Below are 18,036 nucleotides of genomic sequence, written 5' to 3'. Positions count from 1 at the left end.
TTCTTTATATACTACAATGAAGAATTCAAATTTATTTAGATGTATTTAAGTGTAAATACAATTAACTAGTAGAATTCAACAGCAGGCATATCAATGCACACAGATAGCAAAGAATACTATAATACTCTTCTTTAATATAATTATTCAAAGTGCTATTATTAAAAGCTTAGAAGGGAAAACAGTAAAGACATCAACTGAGTATTCTCTTAATTACTATTTGTAAACAACCGTAAACACTGTAACATATCTATTCATACCTAATACTGAAAATAAAAGCAAACATAACTCTTCAGCTAAATCATAAAATTCTTGAATGTGGATAATTTAGATTTCAATTATGACTTCTACTATGGAATGAATGAGGAAGAAAAAAGGGGTTTGTCCACTTAATTTTGAACATCAAACCTCAAATAATTCATTATCAGAGAAAAATTTGGCTACCAATGCATTTTTACCACAAAGAATCTAAAAGTACTGAGGCATGTAAAGCCATGTCCTGGGTACTGTAACAATCCTCAAAACAACCTCTTTAAGAGTAAAAATAAAACATACACAAATTCATTCTCAATATAAACTATACAGGGTTTGAAAACCATAAAGGAGATGGTTGTTTTCTTTTCTATGGGACTTTCTGTCAGCTCATCACAACTGAAGTAAATATAAGATTAACTAAGAAACAATTCTACTACTTTGAATTTAGTTACATGCAATAGTAATTTCTAAGAGATTTTAATATCCCTGCCATTATTGCATATGAAAAATTCCTACAAATTACAGTGGAGTACAGGCCACACCAAGGAGCTCTGGTGGTACAGTGCATAGGTACTGGGCTGCTGACTGAAAAGTCAGTAATTCCAGTCCACCAATCACTCCATGAGAGAAAGACAGGCAGTCTCCTGCAAAGATTTACAATATTGGAAGCCTGACAGAGGGTCACTAAGAGTCACATTGATTCGATGGCAATGGGTTTTGGAGTTTACAGGCCATAATATTAGAGATGGCTGAAGGCAACTCTACAAAGAATTCATCTAAGAAGTAAAAATGTTATATATTTTTCAAGTAAAGAAAAATGCCTTAACATTGTGAAGTAATTGAGCATAACTTAAGGAACTCCAGTGACATACATGCTCGCAAGTGTGTGAGTGTTAGGTAAGTCACCATAATACAGATTTTCATGATGATAATGGCAGCTATATTTCTTGCAGGAATTTTTCTCTTTAAAGAAACAGAGGTCTCATAAATTCAGTTTCCCAATTATGAGAAGAAAACAGATCATATCTCTACTAGGAACATCAAGTTTAAGAACAAGCAATACCACTTATGTGGTACAAAGGGGGTCAGGGAGTGGAAGTGAGATGATTCTTAGTGATACTTTTGAAGAAAATGGGAGAAAAGGCTCATGTTAACAAAAATTAACCTGGGCACAACAGTACCTGTCTTATCACTGTTCCACAGAAAGATTCCATATCTAAACTCTAAAATAAAAGTCAAAACTATATATTTGGAATGTTCCAGTCAAAAGAGAACCCTTTTCTATGAGTAAGAGGATTATCTTTAAAATGATGTATATTTTTCTTTTAAAAAAACAAAACAACACAAAAGTTAGTGGGAAAGTGTCTTGGGGAAAAAAAAATACCCTAGTCTATTTTGCACTAGTCACCATTGGCTATTGAGTTTTTAATTTGAAATTATAATAATCTTAATCCTACGGGTAACTGTAAGCAACAGAACAAACTGTAGTCGCTGCTGGCTCATATCAAAAAGAGAAACTTCTGTTTCATTTATTCATTTAAGGGTCTTAAGATGGTGAAGACTGTAGACTTAAAGGAAAGCAGCCCTCTGTGACCTTGGATCCAATGTTAATGCCACCCACCCATTAGTCACATACCCTTCTGTGCACAGTTGTTAACTGGGCATAGCCATCATAACTGATAGAACTTTGGCACTTAATACGCAAATATAAAAATCATCAATGCTTACAGGTTACTGCAAAAGCCAAACTCTCACCTCTCCCAATTATACATTTAATTGTTTCACTATTTTCAACAGGCTATTTAAAAAGAAATACTGTTTAAGAGTTTCAATACAATAGGAAAAATGGAACAAATTAGTACATTTTAATAAAGCTTAGTATTTTAAAAAAATGGGATTTCCCCACAATATAAATTTAATGAAAATATTCAATATTATATATAAAAACAGGCACAAAATGACCTGAACAAAGAAGGGGGCCATTTGAAGCCAGTTGGATTGCAAAGGCAGCTGTCCAGGGAAGAACAGAAAAGCCTATAAACTGTGCAATTGCCAATGGCCCATTAATGCAGAAATAGAATGGAGTAAGCCTTAACTGCCCTACAAAGCCAAGGGACGGGTCTTCTCTTTAATGCAACAGCTTACCTCTCCTCACCGGTTGGGGTAACTGTAGGATGGGTGGGACTAGATTATGACAACTTGGGATGTAAAAAGAAAATGCAATCCTGTCAAATTTCATATCCCAACTTCAACCTCCCAGCATCATCACAAATGAAATAAAGAAAACTGGACCCAAAACAACAAGCAAGAGTAGTCTGGGGTCTGCTAGTCTTGCACTTGTTTTGGGGCAAGTAATGGAATGTTATGTGTGTGGATTTTAGTAATGGGGGTGGTAATGGTCACTAGCAGAGCGGATGGCAAAAACTGCATAAAGAATACTACCTGAAGAGTTTATGACCACAGAAAAATGGCTGACAAGTGCAGACAATTTTCCCCTTAATATGCAATTAGAAAATGGAAAGGGGAAAAATAAGACTTGAAATATATATATACATATTCAAATAAAATTTACCTGACAGGGCTACCTCATTTGAGGTTTAAAATAAAGAAATAACTAATCCCAAATTATTCCTGTCTAATTCCCAATAGAGATTACCCAGCCGATTTGTTATTCTTATCCCCATGATGCCTGGCAGTATAACTGCCATGCTAGGTTATACTCCTGGAGAGGAAGCAATCAATGCATTTTTGTTCATCAGCCAATAAACAGATGTGGTCAAAAATAATAAGTGCCAGAGGCACCACTGCCTGCAAGAAGTACAGTTTGTTATATTGCTTACAATGCAGTATTTTATCCAGCCTCTTCCAGCCAAGGACCTGTAAACTGGAGTCTGTTCCAAAACCTTCCTCCTCTTCCAGTTGTCTGTGCAATGTATTGGCACTGTTCTGCTGGGCTGTCAAAAAAACTGGTTTAGAGATGCAGCTCTTCAGTCAGGTTTTGCGCCAGTTCTAACCATGTAAACTTTTCTTTTCTTTTTCATTAAATAAAAAGAGGGGAGGGGAAGAAAGAGGGCCAGAGACCTCTGCAATAAGAGCTTACCACAGTGCTCCATATTAAATGATCAGAACCAGGGCCTATCTAAACTGATTTATGTGAGCAAAGGCCCATTCCAAGTAGCCTAGTGTCCACGTCCCAAGCCCCTTCTAAGAACAAAACTTGCATCAGACATCTTGTTGACCATTATGGAAAAAGAGAGAGAGAGAGAGAGAGAGAGAAAGAGACAAGCAAACAGGCAACTGGAACTAGAGTCCCACACCTCACTCTTTAGAATGGGTTCCTCTAACCCCCCGGAAGAATCAGGATCTAAGAACAGGTATTGGAGAACAGGGAAAAGGAAGAAAGAAGGGTAAGAAAGATTGTTTTGGTGCAGTCTATTCTGTCCTAATTCTTGAGTAATTTCTTAGTATTTTCAACAATTCTGAATTCATGCATAAAACCAAAAGAGCTAATGCAATGAAGTATTCCTCTACTACAAGCAAAAAAGCAGGGTGGGAACAAAAAGAATGCCCCTGTATTCAGGACTGAGGAACAAAGAGATAAAATGCGAGATGTTACAGAAGCATCTTCTAGCCAAGCTAATCATGCAGGACAGGAGAGGACTTTCTAAGGAATGGACAGCTGAAGCGATTGCACGTATTTCTGAAACAAAAGATGATCTTTGAGTAAATTTTCAGTCTTTGCAGAAATTATTGTAAACTATGTAAAAGACAGGCAAAGTGGATGACAGTATTTGTATTTATATGACAATTTATTTACCATGTGAAGAAATTAATACATCCATTATGTATGCCATTTTGTAGGTACACATTATCAAGTAGTTAGAACTGATTCAGTGAAACTGATTCAGTAATCTTACTTCTAAACTGCTGGAAATTGAGTCTAATTAATAAAATTCAATTGTGCTTTACTCATCTACCGAGTTTTTAAAAGAACAACTAGTAAGAGCGGAAAAATTAAGTACACTTAAATGTAAGTTTTTTTAAAAAAGAAAATGGAAAAGCCATTCCATAGAAAAATATTTTTTAAAATTAAGAGTTTCAATTATTCCTATATGGGAACATCTGCAAATGCAATGACATTTTTTAAAAAATGGTAATAGTATTATTTTTGGAATAAATATCCATAATCCAGTAAAATATTCCAGGCTAAATACTTCAAGGACTCAAGTTATCATACACTCTAACTAAAGTGGACAGTATCACCTAGAACATGTTTTTTCTTACTTACCGGAGAACGGGTCTGAGGTTGTGAATTCATTGTCTGAGGGGCTTGGGGGTACACCAGCGTGGTTGGCCCTGCATTCTGTCCAGAGGGATAAGGGTTCTGCCAAAGAATTATAAGAAAGACATTCTATTTTTAATAAATGGATAAATACAAACCTCACAGAAGTAATTATTCATGTAGTTTATGGTTCTACTTTCTAAAATATAATTTGTCATAAAATCTAACTATTTAGATCAGTAGTTTTAATTTTTACAAGTCACCTTAAGCGTCCTCATTTTAGGTAACATTAGCAAACTAATTTCTGAAGTAAGGAAACAGTAGCAATCTAATTTCCAGCTGATACCAGAGATGCAAAAGGAACCAATATCAACCCATCCATTTCTGAGATGGACAAGTCAAGGCTAGAAACAAAATCAAACATGGTTGACAACTGTTATTGCTGTGGTTTGCTTTCCAAAGGTCCCAATAAAACAAAAGTGGTCCTTGAGAAACCTGTCCCACAATTATAAGCCCATGCAGTTAAGTGGTGTATTACTCTTATGCCTTTGCCACTGCTCACATCACTATTTTTACAGTATTTCGTAAAAAATCTACACTCCATTAAGAACTTTAAATAGAAACCTGGATCAAATGGTAATACAGTATCATCTACAATTTAGCAGTTGATTTTTTTTAAAAAAAGGAGTAACAACAACAACAAAATAAAATAGATATGTAACTGGTAAAAAAAAGAATACTATTTATTCAAATTTTCATTATTAATCCATTTTAAATGCTAACAGATTAATATTCTATAGAATGAGTGATTCTGCAATGGAAGCAAATAAGCAAAACTGGATTTTCACAAGTAAAATAACAAAACAAGACTCATAACTGGTAACATATGTATATTGATGAATTAAAAAGTAGTTAACTTTCTAGTGAAAACAGTAAACAAACTATTAAGGAATAGGGGTATTTTTAGGGGCCTAGTGGTTAATTGGAGAGGGGCTTCAGGCCTTTTGTTCATTGGGTCACTATGAGTCTTGCTTCACTTGAAGGTAATCAACAACAACAACAGTTTTAATAATATTGCTGTTGTTGTTAGACATGACCCTAAATTCAAAAGCCATGAAAGAGAAAACTGTTAAGTAGGATGTCTTAAAAATGAGGAAGAAAAAAAAAAAGAACAACTTTTGTCCATTGTTGTCACTGATTGCCATTGAGTAAAGCCTTTATAACTATCATAATTTGATATCAAAGTTCATCATTTCCAGAGGCATGTATAGCAAGTGGATGCCACTCCTTCATTGTTTCATTGACAATGTTATTAACAAAGTGACACTTTACAAATTCAGGGAAAATTTTAGAGAATCATACACTTAATACTCAGAATGCATTCAACTTAGCAATGAAAATACAAACAGCTCAGCTGACAAATTGCAGGGGGGAAAAAATCTTCTAACATATTTGACATGAAATGCCAACAACAGCAATAAGCATACAGACCTTCCATTCAATTCCTAATAATAGCTGTTGTTAGCTTGAACAACTGGCTGATCTTTTTCATGAATGTAAACAGGAATGAGAAGAAAATTAACTTCATCTTGGAATTATACTTCATTTAGATGACTTGCAACTTTAAGATCTTTGTTCCCTGCAAGACTAAACTGGTGATTTGATCAGGTGCTAGCTCTTAACTTCCTTCCTACCTACAAAGCAAACAGAAAGGTCTGGAGACAATGCACAAAAGGAGCTGTGCTGCTTATTAACCGGCCACTCCTCTCTGATGGTCTGAATTCACCTGTGCCTCTGAAGGAAAAGATGGGCAAGCTCCTGAAGTCCAACACAAGGTCAGTAGTGACAGCAATGAGCTTGAGAGCAATTAGATGCTCTAGCAATGAACTGTTTGTTCATATGAGAAAACAAAAGGTGGCGCCTGAAAGGTGTACTCCCAAGTGCTGGCTCCTCTGTCACTGAGGGAGAGTCATGTGCTCCATCTCTGAGGAAAGGCTTTTCTAAATCTTCCATATGTGATCCTGGATATGTGGGTCGTTTTTTGATATTTTGGTCCTGAGTTAATATGAAGCACAGTTTCTCTATACCAATACTAGATTTTTCTCAAAACAGAGTAATACATCTCACTTAATGGTAAAATTAAATGAGATACAGCATGTAACTATGCAATCACCTTTACTTAACAAACACTATGAAGATCCACAAAGTAAAATGTCTTACCAAGTTTACTAAACTAGTAAGTAGTGCATCTTCACAGTATTCTAATAAAGTTTTCTTTAGAAGTTTTAAAAAAATGTGGGGCGTAAGTTAAATCAGCTGAATAGGAACAACCAAATCAAAGAAAATCTTTCTAAAACAAAGTATGTATGAATAGAAAACCATGGCTTTGTAAATTTTCACTCAAATCATACTTTTTATAAAATAAGGAAAACTACTTTTAAAACATTCATCACAATTTAAAAATAATAACAACCAAACACATTTAATGAAAAAGTAACAGTTTCATACTAGAAGCAAAAAGTTATTACTGCAATGTAACATGGTAACTTATACAATCCATTTCTATAGGTGCCACTAGTTTTTGCTATTAATTCTTGCCAAAGACTGAAAAACCATGACAATAAATATCTCTTTCAAATGATCACAGAGTTTGAAGCAACTCACAGCTGACCTCCCAGTAGATTTTTGCATGGTAGAAGTCCCACAGAAGAAGACTGCTCATCATCTCCCTGTGGAGCAGCATGTGAATTTCAACTGTCTTTGTGTTGCCACCACAACTCCACCAGAGACTCCTAACAAGTACATAGTACCCATCAGAGGAGCTCTGGTGACATAGGACACAGTAGGTTGCGCTGCTGCTAGCTCAAAGGCTACCCATCTCCAGCTGTTGTAATCTACCAGTGACTGTGCAGAAAAAACATGGAGAAACTCCTCCCTTTATGTTTTATACTTTCATTAACCAAATGGAGGGTCACTGTAAGTCAAAACAGATCAAACAGTAGTGAGAATAATGCAATAAGGACTTATCAAAGAGTCCTTCTAATGCAACAATAAGCATTTCAGCTGTTAACTGAAAGACTGAGTTTAAATTTACTCAATGGCTCTGCATGGTTTAAAATCAAGAAAGGTATGTTTTAGATTTTCAAGACAGTTAATCTGTCAACAGACTGAAAGAGATCCATATTTGGTCCCATTCCAAACGTACCATCAGCTAACAAAATGTGGAAATCATCAAACAACATTGTTACCACCACAGACTTGTAAAATCTTGTAGAAGATTGTTTAAAACTTGGCCAGAGAAGTACATTTAAAGGGAAATGCCAGAAATTCAAGTTGACTCTAAAGAGATTGTGAAACAATTATTATTACTGATGTCAAATGGATCTTGGTTGAAAGCGGATTATACTAGACTATGTTTTGTAGACTACGCAAAGGGTTTCAAGTGTGTGAATAATAATAAATTATTCATAAAAATTGAGAGGTATGGGAATTCTAGAACTTATTAATGTTCATGCATATGTATATACAAACCATGAAGCAGTTGTTTGAGCAGGAAACATTGTGGGATTTAAAATCAGGAAATGTGTATATCACAGTAAGATTCTCTCTCCATACTTAGTTTGTATGATGAGTAAATTACTTGAAAATGTGGACTACATGAAGAGGAATGTGGCATAAAGATTAAATAAAGACTCCTCAGAAATGTACATGCAAATGATACAATTTCACCTGCAGAGAAAGAAGATTTAAAGTACTTACTAAAGAAGATCAAAGACTAAAGTTTTGAATATGGATTAGATCTCAATTATCAAGAAAACAAAAGGCCTCATTACTGGACCAAAAGGAAATATCATGATAGATTTAGGAAAGACTGAAATTGTCAATGATTTATTTTACTTTGATCATACACAGTCACTAGTTAAGAAATAAAAAGGGATACATTAGGCAAATAGTCTGTCAAGGATTTCTCTTAAATATTAAAGAGCAAAGGTATCAGTTTAAAGACTAAGGTGTGCTGGAGCAAAGCCGTGGAATCATCAACTGCTTCATATACTTGTGAGAGTTGAACAATGAATTAGGATGCCTACTGAACAGATGCCTTTGAACTGTCATGGTGTTGAAGAGTATACTACTATCAAAAGAACTGTCTTGGGAAAAGTGCAACTAGAGTTCTTCTTGGAATTAAGAAGTGAAAATTCACCTCACATATTTTGGGCATATTATAATGAAACTACATCATTCTCGAAAAAGCAGTGGGTTAGCTAAAGAGAGGAACATCCTTAACAAGATGAATTAATTCTTCCAGTAATGGGCTTGAGTATGTGGAAACTGTGACAATGGCAAAAACAGGGCAAGGTTATTGCCTGTTTTTAATAGAGTCACAATGAACCAAAGTCACCTCAATGGCACTTAACAGTAATATCATGGAAAGAGATGATGGGAAAGCTCAATATTATCAATCACAACAATGTCAACATTAATTGTGACATAGACTATGATATGCAAATTCAAAGTAAAGATTAAATTAAAATAAGTCCACAAGAGACAATTATACAGCATTGAGTAGAACCCATCTGAGTATATTGAAATAACACACGATCAAGAATCAATGGTACTAAAACAAAAACAATCAATGGTATTAAAGGAAGAAGCAAAGCTGTCATGAAGGCATTAGTGAAAAAAATTCAATGTCATCAAGTCAAAATCTTCTCATAACTGCCTCTCCAGACTGAATAGACATACTAAAAGAATATAATCCCAACACACAAATTTTTCCTGATTTTAAACCATGTATTATCCCTCCCCCTTATTCTGCTAGAATGACTGCTATCTGGGCCATGGACAGATCCCATGAGTACAATTAAGCGTTCTGAAATTTCCATCCCCTCAACATCAGTGAGCCTTCTGATCCAAACTGTCAAATGTCTTTCTGGTTGATCAAACACAAGGAAATATCTTACTGGTATCCTCTACTTTCATCAAAGATCCATCCATCCATTTGGTATAGGCAATAAGTCTTGTTTGATGGCATGTCCTGAATCAAGACTGAATTTCTTGAAGTTTCCTGACAATGTACTGCTACAGTAATTTCTTAATTATCTTCAGCAATATTTTACTTGCCTATGTTACGGATGTTGTTGTTGTGCGGATGAGTCGCAACATTATGTACAAAAGCCCTAAATCCTGCTCTATCCTGTGCAATTCTTTTTGTCTCTGACTCACCTCCTCCCATTATTCCAGTCACTGAAACAATCCATCTCACCAAGGGTCTTCCTCTCCTGCACTGTCTCTCAACCCTCCCAAGCATGACGTCTCTCTCCAAGGACTGGTCCTGCTTTGCAACATATCCAAAGTATGTCAGACGAACCTTCAGAATCTTGTCTGATAATTTAAGCAATCTGTGGGATAACATTTCTTTTAAATGGGAGTAATTTTAGATCTCTTTCCACCTGATGGCCAAGCTATCTTCCTACTTTCTTAGGAAATTATTTAGAGATGTAAGCACATGCAGAGTTGTATCTTGTTTCTCCTTTTTGGTTTTCTAACTCAAGGTCTTCCACATTTCAGATGGTATTTTGTCTTCTATTTGTGAAATGCCCCTTGAAATCTTCTGTTGAGATCTTACTTGTGCATTTCTTGTTTTGGCTTCTTCACATTTTAATGAAAGATTCTGTTTCTTTTGGCATTCATTTTGATCTTTAGTCAATGTCTTGGCAATGACTTTTTTGTTTACTTTATGAAGGATGTCCTTGAGGTCTTAACATAACACATCTGATCTTCCATCATTTATGTTCAATAAATGAAATATATCCCTTTTATCCTATTGAGATAGATTCAAGGCTGCATTTTTGTTCTCATGGACATCTTTCAATTTTTTTCAGCTTCAATTTGAACATGCCATTTTATCTATTCCACAGGTGTATTCTGACTGCTAACACTGAGCTGCTTCATTAACTCCACAAATTTAGTCAATCTGATTCCAGTGTAGTCTATCAGGTAACATCCATGTATATAGTTGAAATAGATATTTGCAACAAATAAATCATTGATTATACAAAATTCTAATGTCTGATCTCCAGCTTTATTTCTCTCACTAAGACCATATTTTCCAGTATTTATCTTTCCTTTTTTGTTTCAGACTTTTGCATTCCATTGAGCATTATCACTAATACATATTGATTGCATGTTCAGTTGCAGAAGTTGACATAAGTCATCAATTTCTCCATCTTTGGCTTTAGTGGCTGGAAGTTTTATTTGAATAAAAGTAGTATTATCATATCTTCCTTGTATGTGTATTGATAATATTTTCTCACTCTCATGTCTAAATTAATGATAAAGTTATTAAATGTTCTTTTTACTACGAATGCAACAACTTCCCATATTAATTTGTTATTCCCTGCATCAAAAAGCATATAATTCTCTAATTCAAAACGGCCAGTACTGGCCATTGTGGGTCATTAATGCCTCTGATCTAGATCTCTACGCATTCTATTTCATTTATTGCAACTTCCAATTCTCCTAGGTTCACAGTTTATCCATTCAATGCTCCAAGTAGGACTGAGTGTTTGCAATTGCTTCTCCTCATTTTCTGGTACCTTCCAACATGAGACACTTACTCTCCAACACTGTATCAAACAAAGATCTTCTGTTATTCAGTTTTCAAAATCGGTTATTTCAAGCGTGTACGGATAATACTATTTCTTTATAGTCTTAGTGTGGCAGTTTCACTAAAACATGTCCACTACCAGTAACCCTACTGGGATCTGAAATAGCAGAAGCACAGCTTCCAACATCACAGCAACGCACAGGTCACCACAGGAACTCACAAAACAAACAGTACGGCAAACTGACAGACAAATGCTGGACCAGTAAAAACAAACTCTAAACCAAACAAGTATATTAATATCATAAAACCAGCATGCATGCTAGGTTGTATCTAGGGTGTGTAAAAAAGTGAGGCACCAAGACTGGGACAAAGTTTCTGCTAGCTTAAGAGGGAACATAGGCTAGTCTGCCTACCTAGAGACTTTATATGCCCGTCTATGAGATGAGTGTCGGCAAGGTACCCAGTCAAAGATGGTTAACATAAAGAGACAGTCCCTGCTTATGGGAAACATTCAAAGATGATGTACGCTACAAAAGGCGAACTATTCCAAATGGGAGGGAAGGGATCCAGTCAGATAAGATGTCTTCAATAATCCTGAAACTGACTGTAGGCCAGGTATAGGTATGGAACAGCTGGCAGGATCTCAGAAGACTGTTCAGGGAGAGTCTGGCTCCAGAATAGTCTGAATAGGAACAATCTCCCCCAAGTTCTTCTTGTTGTTGGGAGCCGTCGAGTCAAGTATGACTTTCATCAACCCTATGAACAGCCAATCAGAACCTGGTCCTATCCTATGTCATCCATATCATCTCTGACACACTAAAGTTCATTGCTGAAGTTATGGTGTCAATATATCACATTGAAGGTTTCCTCTCCTTCACTGACCCTTCATATTTCACAGCATGGTATCCTCTTTCAAGGATGTCAAGGATAGCCTCATTCAAGGATAGCCTTACCTAGCTAAAGTATGAAAGACAAATTCACCATCTTTGCCTCCACATAACACTCTGCTTGCACTTTTTGGAAGACATATCTGTTTGTTCTTTTGTCCGTCCCTGGGATATTCAGTACTCTTCTCCACTATCATAACTCAAAAACATCAATTCTTCTGTCATCCTTCAGTTCTCTGATGCCAGTTTTGGTGGTAGTATTTAAGACAGCATCCCATGTTTATAGTAGGAAACTTGTCCCTGGATCTAGAGAATACTAAGTAGATCTTATTTGCAATTTTATTTGGTTAATTTATTTAGGGCTGACAAACACATCATTTGAGAGGCTATACTTTATGAAGAAGAATGTTAATTAGAATCAGGATTGTATAATACTGATTAACAACCTTGTTAAGCAGATGACACATCTTTTCTTGACAGAACTAAGGAGAAATTGAAGCACTTGCTGGAGAAGGTCAAGGATTGTAGCCTTCAATATGGATTATATCCCAGCCTCAAGAAAACAAAAATTCTCACCACAGGGTAATCACGGAAACTGGAGGATTTAAAGTGTGTAAGATTTCATCTTGCTCACACCCACAATGAACATCCTTAGCATTAGCAGTCAAGATATCAAAGCTCAAGTGCATTGAGAAAATCTGCTGGCAAGGACCTCTCCAGAGTGCTAAGAGCAATGATGTCAAGTCTAGAAACTAAGGTATGTCTGATCTGGGTCATGATCTTCTCAACTGCTTGCTTTTCATCTGAGAGCTGGACAACGAATAAGGATAACAGAAGAAGAATTGATGCCTTTAAGCTGTAGTGCTGGGGAAGAGTCTTTTACATACCCTGGACCACCAAGGGAAAAAACAGGTCTATCCTGGAGAGGGTGAAATCAGGTTATTTCTTGGAGGAAAGAATTTTGAAATGGTCTCACAAACTTTGGCTATGCTGTCAGGAGGGTTTAGTCCTTAGAGAAGACATTATGCTTGGAAGCAGGATAGGGCAAGGTTCAGAGCCAGGATTCATAGGGTCACTGTAAGTTGACTTGACAATATTTAACAAAAATTATTTTAAAAAAAATAACTAAAGAAAAGAAATAGTCTATGTTCTGCTTAATCCAATATACTTTAGATGGAAAACCAACAGTTTTGGGGTTTTTTTTTTTAAAAAAAAAAGTTTATCAAAACAATCACAGCCACTCTGAGCAAAAGATTGTGGAGACATACAAAAAAACTACTAACACACAATATTCTTAGTACCAACAGATGGGAAATCAAAAGACGAATTCCACTGGGAAAGTCTACTGTAAGGGACCTATCTAGAATACTGAAAAGTAACAATGTCAGTCTGGAGCGTGTGCTTGATCCAAGCCATGGTCTTTGCAGTTATTTGCTATGCATCTGAGAGCTGGACAATAACTAAGGATGATAGAAGAAGGATCAATGCCTTCGAGTTGTGGTGCTGGAGAAGAATGTTGAACGTATCATGGACTGCCAGGAGAACAAATAAATATTTTCTGGAGAGGCTGAAAACAGGTTGTTCCCTTGAGGCAAGGATTATGACACTCTGTCTCACATACTTTGGGCATGTGGATAGGAGGAAACAGTCCTTGGAGAAGGACATCATGTTTGGAAAGGCGGAAGGACAGCACAGGAGAGGAAGCCCCAGGATGACATTGACTCGGTGACTAGAGAAATGAGATTAGGTCTGTCTGAGACAGTGAGATTGGCTCAGGATAGGTCAAATTGTAGAGCCAGCGTACATAGAGTCACTATGCATCACAGGCACCTAAAAACGACGTGTGGAATGAAAAGCTGAGAAGAGAGTTTCTCTGGGAAATTAATCTTTATGTTTAGTACAGTAAGAAATTGAAGAAAGCTGAGATGGAATTGAAAATGGCACATTGTTATATATAGTTACCCTCTGTCAGAGTTAACTGGAAGACAGCTATAAACAACAATAGGATGCCCCATCTTGTGCCATATTCACAGTAACTACTGTGCTTAAAACCACTATTGCAGCTCTTTTCCAGTTACTGCAGCACTAAGGGACACCCTGTACAAGGCAGTACTGGAAGCCCTGCACAGGAACCAGCACAAACACAGAAAGTTTTTGGAGATGGCAGAGCTGCAGATCAATTTGAAGAATTGTGTCTCTCAAAAGGACAAGCGCTTCTTGGGGACAGTCAGGCTTAAGTTTACCCCACGACCCAAGTTCTCAGAGTGTGTTCTTGGGGATCAGCAGCACAGTGATGAAGCCAAGGCTGTGGATACCCCCCATATGGACATCAAATCACTGAAAAAACTCAAGAAGAATAAGAAGCTGGGCAAAAAGCTGGCCAAGAAGTATGATGCCTTTTTGGCCTTTGAATCCTGATGAAGCAGATCTCAAGAATCCTGGATCCAGGCCTGAATAAGGCTAGCGAGTTCTCTTCTCTGCTACCCACAGTGAGAACATGGTGCCAAAAGTAGACGAGGTGAAGTCCACCATCAAATTCCAGATGAAAAAGTCCTGTGTCTGGCCGTGGCTGTTGGCCATGTGAAGATGACAGATGACAAACTTTTTAAAACATCTACTTGGCTGTCAACCTTCTGGTTTCACTGCTAAAGAACTGGCAGAATGTTCAGGCTTTGTAAATCAAGAGCACTATGGGAAAAGCCCAGCGTCTGTACTAAGATACAGCTCAATAAATCTTACTGTTAATAACAGTAATAAAAAACCAAAACCCAAACAAACAACAAAACAAGACAACCCACCACTATTGCAACCAGTGTGTCCATCCATCTATGACGCAGTCTGAAAGACTGAGGGTCTTTCCTTCCCTCACTCTTCTTTTCCAAGCATTAAATCCTTTTCAGGGATTGGCTTCTCCTGGTAACTGTGAGATAAACTCTTATGATACTCATCTGTAAGAATGATTGCATTTGCACTTCTTCCATGACAGACTTACTCATTCTGTTGGTCCAGCTGTGAAGATTTTTGTTTTCTTTATGTTGAGGTGGAATGTATACTGAAGATTATAGTCACAATCTTTGATTACATTCAGTAAGTGCTTAAAATCCTAATCACGGACCAAGACTAAGGTTTGTAATTTTCCTATTAAGTTTGTTGATTAGTATTCCTTGAAATCTGTTGCAATATTCTGATTCACAGAGATCAACTTTATTGCTTTTTTGCATGCAGGTTGTTGTTAGGTGCCATTAAGAGAGCCAGTAGAAGACTATCACTCACAGTGACTTAACTGATCTGAACCTTGCCCACTCTTGCACTATCTCAACATCTCTGTCATGCTCAACTTCCCTGTGATAGACACTGTGAATCTAGCTGAGGGTCTGTCTTTGATCCTCTACCTTTCTAGAAGAAAGTATCTCTCTCCAAGGATTGGTTCCTCCTCAAAATATGCCCAAAGTAAGTGAGAAAAGTTTGACTATCTTTTTATCTATGGAGCACAATGATTGCACACCCATCAAAATAAATTTGTTTCCTTTTTTGTCAATCCATGATATTTTTCAACATAATAATTTAAAGGCATTAATTCTTACTCAATTTTCTTTATTCACACTCCAACTTTCATATGCATACGAATCAAATTAAAATATTGTGGTGTGAATGAGGTGCATCTAATCTTCAAATTGACATCTGTGCCTTTTTAGAATATTGGAGAGGTTTTTACCAACAAATATCCCCAATGCAATATATCTTGATTTCTTGGAACTTGATGCCATGACTTTTAACTGTAGAACCATGTAAAATTAACTCACTGACAATTTCAATCTTTTTTTCCATCCAGTATGACTGTTTCTTCCATCTATTACTGGACTGTTGGTCCAGTAATGAGGATTTTTTTTTATAGTGAGGTGTAACTCATACTGAAGACTTCGAAGTCTCTGATCCCTCTGCAGTGTGCCAAGTCTTCCTCACTTTTAGCAAGCTATGATGTTTCATCTACATAATGCAGTTTGTTGATGAATCTTCCTCTGAAGTTTATACTATATCCTTTTTTATAATAGTGCAGCTTTCTGAAATCTATTTAGAATATAGATTGACTAGAAAGGATAGGGAGAAAAGATATAACCCTGGAACAAATCTTTGCTGATTTTAAATCATACAGTGTTCCTTTTTTCTATTTAGAAAACAGCTTTTTGGTCTACGGAGAAATTTTGCAAGAGTGCCATTAAGTCTTCGAGGATTCCCATTCTTTCCAACATTTGCCATAATTTGTTATTAACCATCTGACTAAATGCCTCTGCATAAACAATAAAACATAAGTAAGTATCTTTCTGGTATTCTCTGCTCTCAATTAAGATGCACTGGACATTAGTAATGACATCCTTTGTGCTATGGACACAAGCCTGAATTTGTGGCAATTCCCTATTGATGTATTTTTAATAATCTTTCTCAAGATTCATTTGCATATTATATTAATGACATTGTTTCATAATTTCCATACTCTGGTAGATCACCTTTTTTGGAACTAGGAAAACCTATGGGTCTCTTACAGTCAGCTGTATAGGTTGTTGTCTTCTAGATTTACTTATAAAGACGATGAGCACAACCAGGGCTGCATCAATTTCTTGAAATACCTCAGTTGGTATTCCACATTCATTACTGAGATTTCTTTTTTGTCAGTGCAGCTTGGTACTATCAGTACTATTGGTTTTTGATGATGTAATACTTCCTCAATTGGTTCTATGTTGAACAATTACTTTTGGTAATGACTATGTGTATTCCTTCCATCTTTTTGGATAAAAAAAGAGGCCAAAATAAGAGGAAGGAATCCTGAGTTAAGAGCTGAACAGAAGACTTCAAAGGGAAGCTTGAGAATACAATGCAAATTATTACAATAAAATGTCCAAGGATGTAGACATATTCACTATTTTTAAAGCTCAAAACATTAAAGAATAAATTTTAAGATTTGAGTTGCATCACTTAAGTATTCTATAGGGAAAATCTTGAACAATACAGGAAGCAACAAAAGCAGATAGAGATACACAATAAATAATTATTAAAAAAAACCTCAAAACTCATTGCCATACAGTTGAAAACAACATAAAGTTGATCCATGAGATGATTTTGGAGGATGTATTTCAAATGAGAGATTTTTTATTTTTCTCCTGCAGAGCCAATTCAGGAATAGAACCACCGGAGTAGCCTTTGGTTAGAAGTGAAACTTCCTAGAGACTATGCCAACAGAGTACTCTGTGACTTATAAGAGAATATAAACCTGATATAGATCTAACTTTATTTCAAACCATGTTAATATCTTCTGTTCTGTAGAACAATAGCTTCTTGGTCTGTAGACAGATTCTGCATGAGTACAATTAAATGTTCTGGAATTCTCATTCTTCTCCAAGAAAATGGAATATATGAAGAAAAATGAGGTATTAGGATTGGAGGAGGGCTAATAAACACAACTTGTGATATTCAATTTACACAACCTTATTATATAGAAAGATGAAGAATTTATCAGTGAATCTCAGACTACTTAAGTAACAATTTCACCTCAACATAAAGGAAATGATTCTCACAAATGGAACAACAATGTACATCACGATAAACAGGTAAAAGACTAATGTGAAGGATTTTAATTTTACTTGGGTCTATAAGCAATACTTAGGGTAGTCAAGGTAGTATCAACCTGAGAAGAATCAAGATAAAGACAATACAGCTATGTCAATTAGCAAATAAGAACAAAATATATAGAACTTTTTAAAAGGAAAGGAGAGGAGTGCAGAAGAAAGAAGAGGCAATAACTAGGACAAAAGAGATTAGTGGAGTTGTCTAAGGAGTAAAGGAATGGGTAGGGTGCAATGGAGGCCTGAGATAGGAAACAAAAGTAACAGCTCAACAGTCATTATATAAAGCAGAATATACAGAAATTATTATATAATGCAAAATGTGTATGAATAAAGCAACATATAAGAATGATTGCATAAGAATGATGGTTATGTGCCATCGAGTTGCCT

The 18,036-nt window shown here is 36.1% G+C and overlaps 1 protein-coding gene across 4 annotated transcripts in view; it reads right to left on the bottom strand.

Annotated features, from left to right (window-relative positions):
• EIF4G3 (eukaryotic translation initiation factor 4 gamma, 3) overlaps nucleotides 1–18,036 on the bottom strand; it is a 427,927-nt gene that overhangs the window by 267,138 nt on the left and 142,753 nt on the right. The window contains exon 1 of one of the 4 annotated variants that reach the window (XM_006883567.1): nucleotides 4,541–4,630. The exons of the other annotated variants lie outside the window; for them this stretch is intronic. Within the exon in view, the coding sequence (XP_006883629.1) occupies nucleotides 4,541–4,570 (30 nt within the window). The 5' untranslated portion in view covers nucleotides 4,571–4,630. Of the gene's footprint in view, nucleotides 1–4,540; nucleotides 4,631–18,036 lie in introns of those variants that run through there. 4 annotated transcript variants of the gene reach the window in all.

This window comes from Elephantulus edwardii, unplaced genomic scaffold (genome assembly GCF_000299155.1).
Source record: "Elephantulus edwardii isolate Elephantulus edwardi_28Jun2011 unplaced genomic scaffold, EleEdw1.0 scaffold00028, whole genome shotgun sequence".
Lineage (NCBI taxonomy): Eukaryota > Metazoa > Chordata > Mammalia > Macroscelidea > Macroscelididae > Elephantulus > Elephantulus edwardii.
The sequence above is the reverse complement of the archived record's forward strand: the minus strand, read 5'-3'. Positions and strand labels throughout refer to the sequence as shown.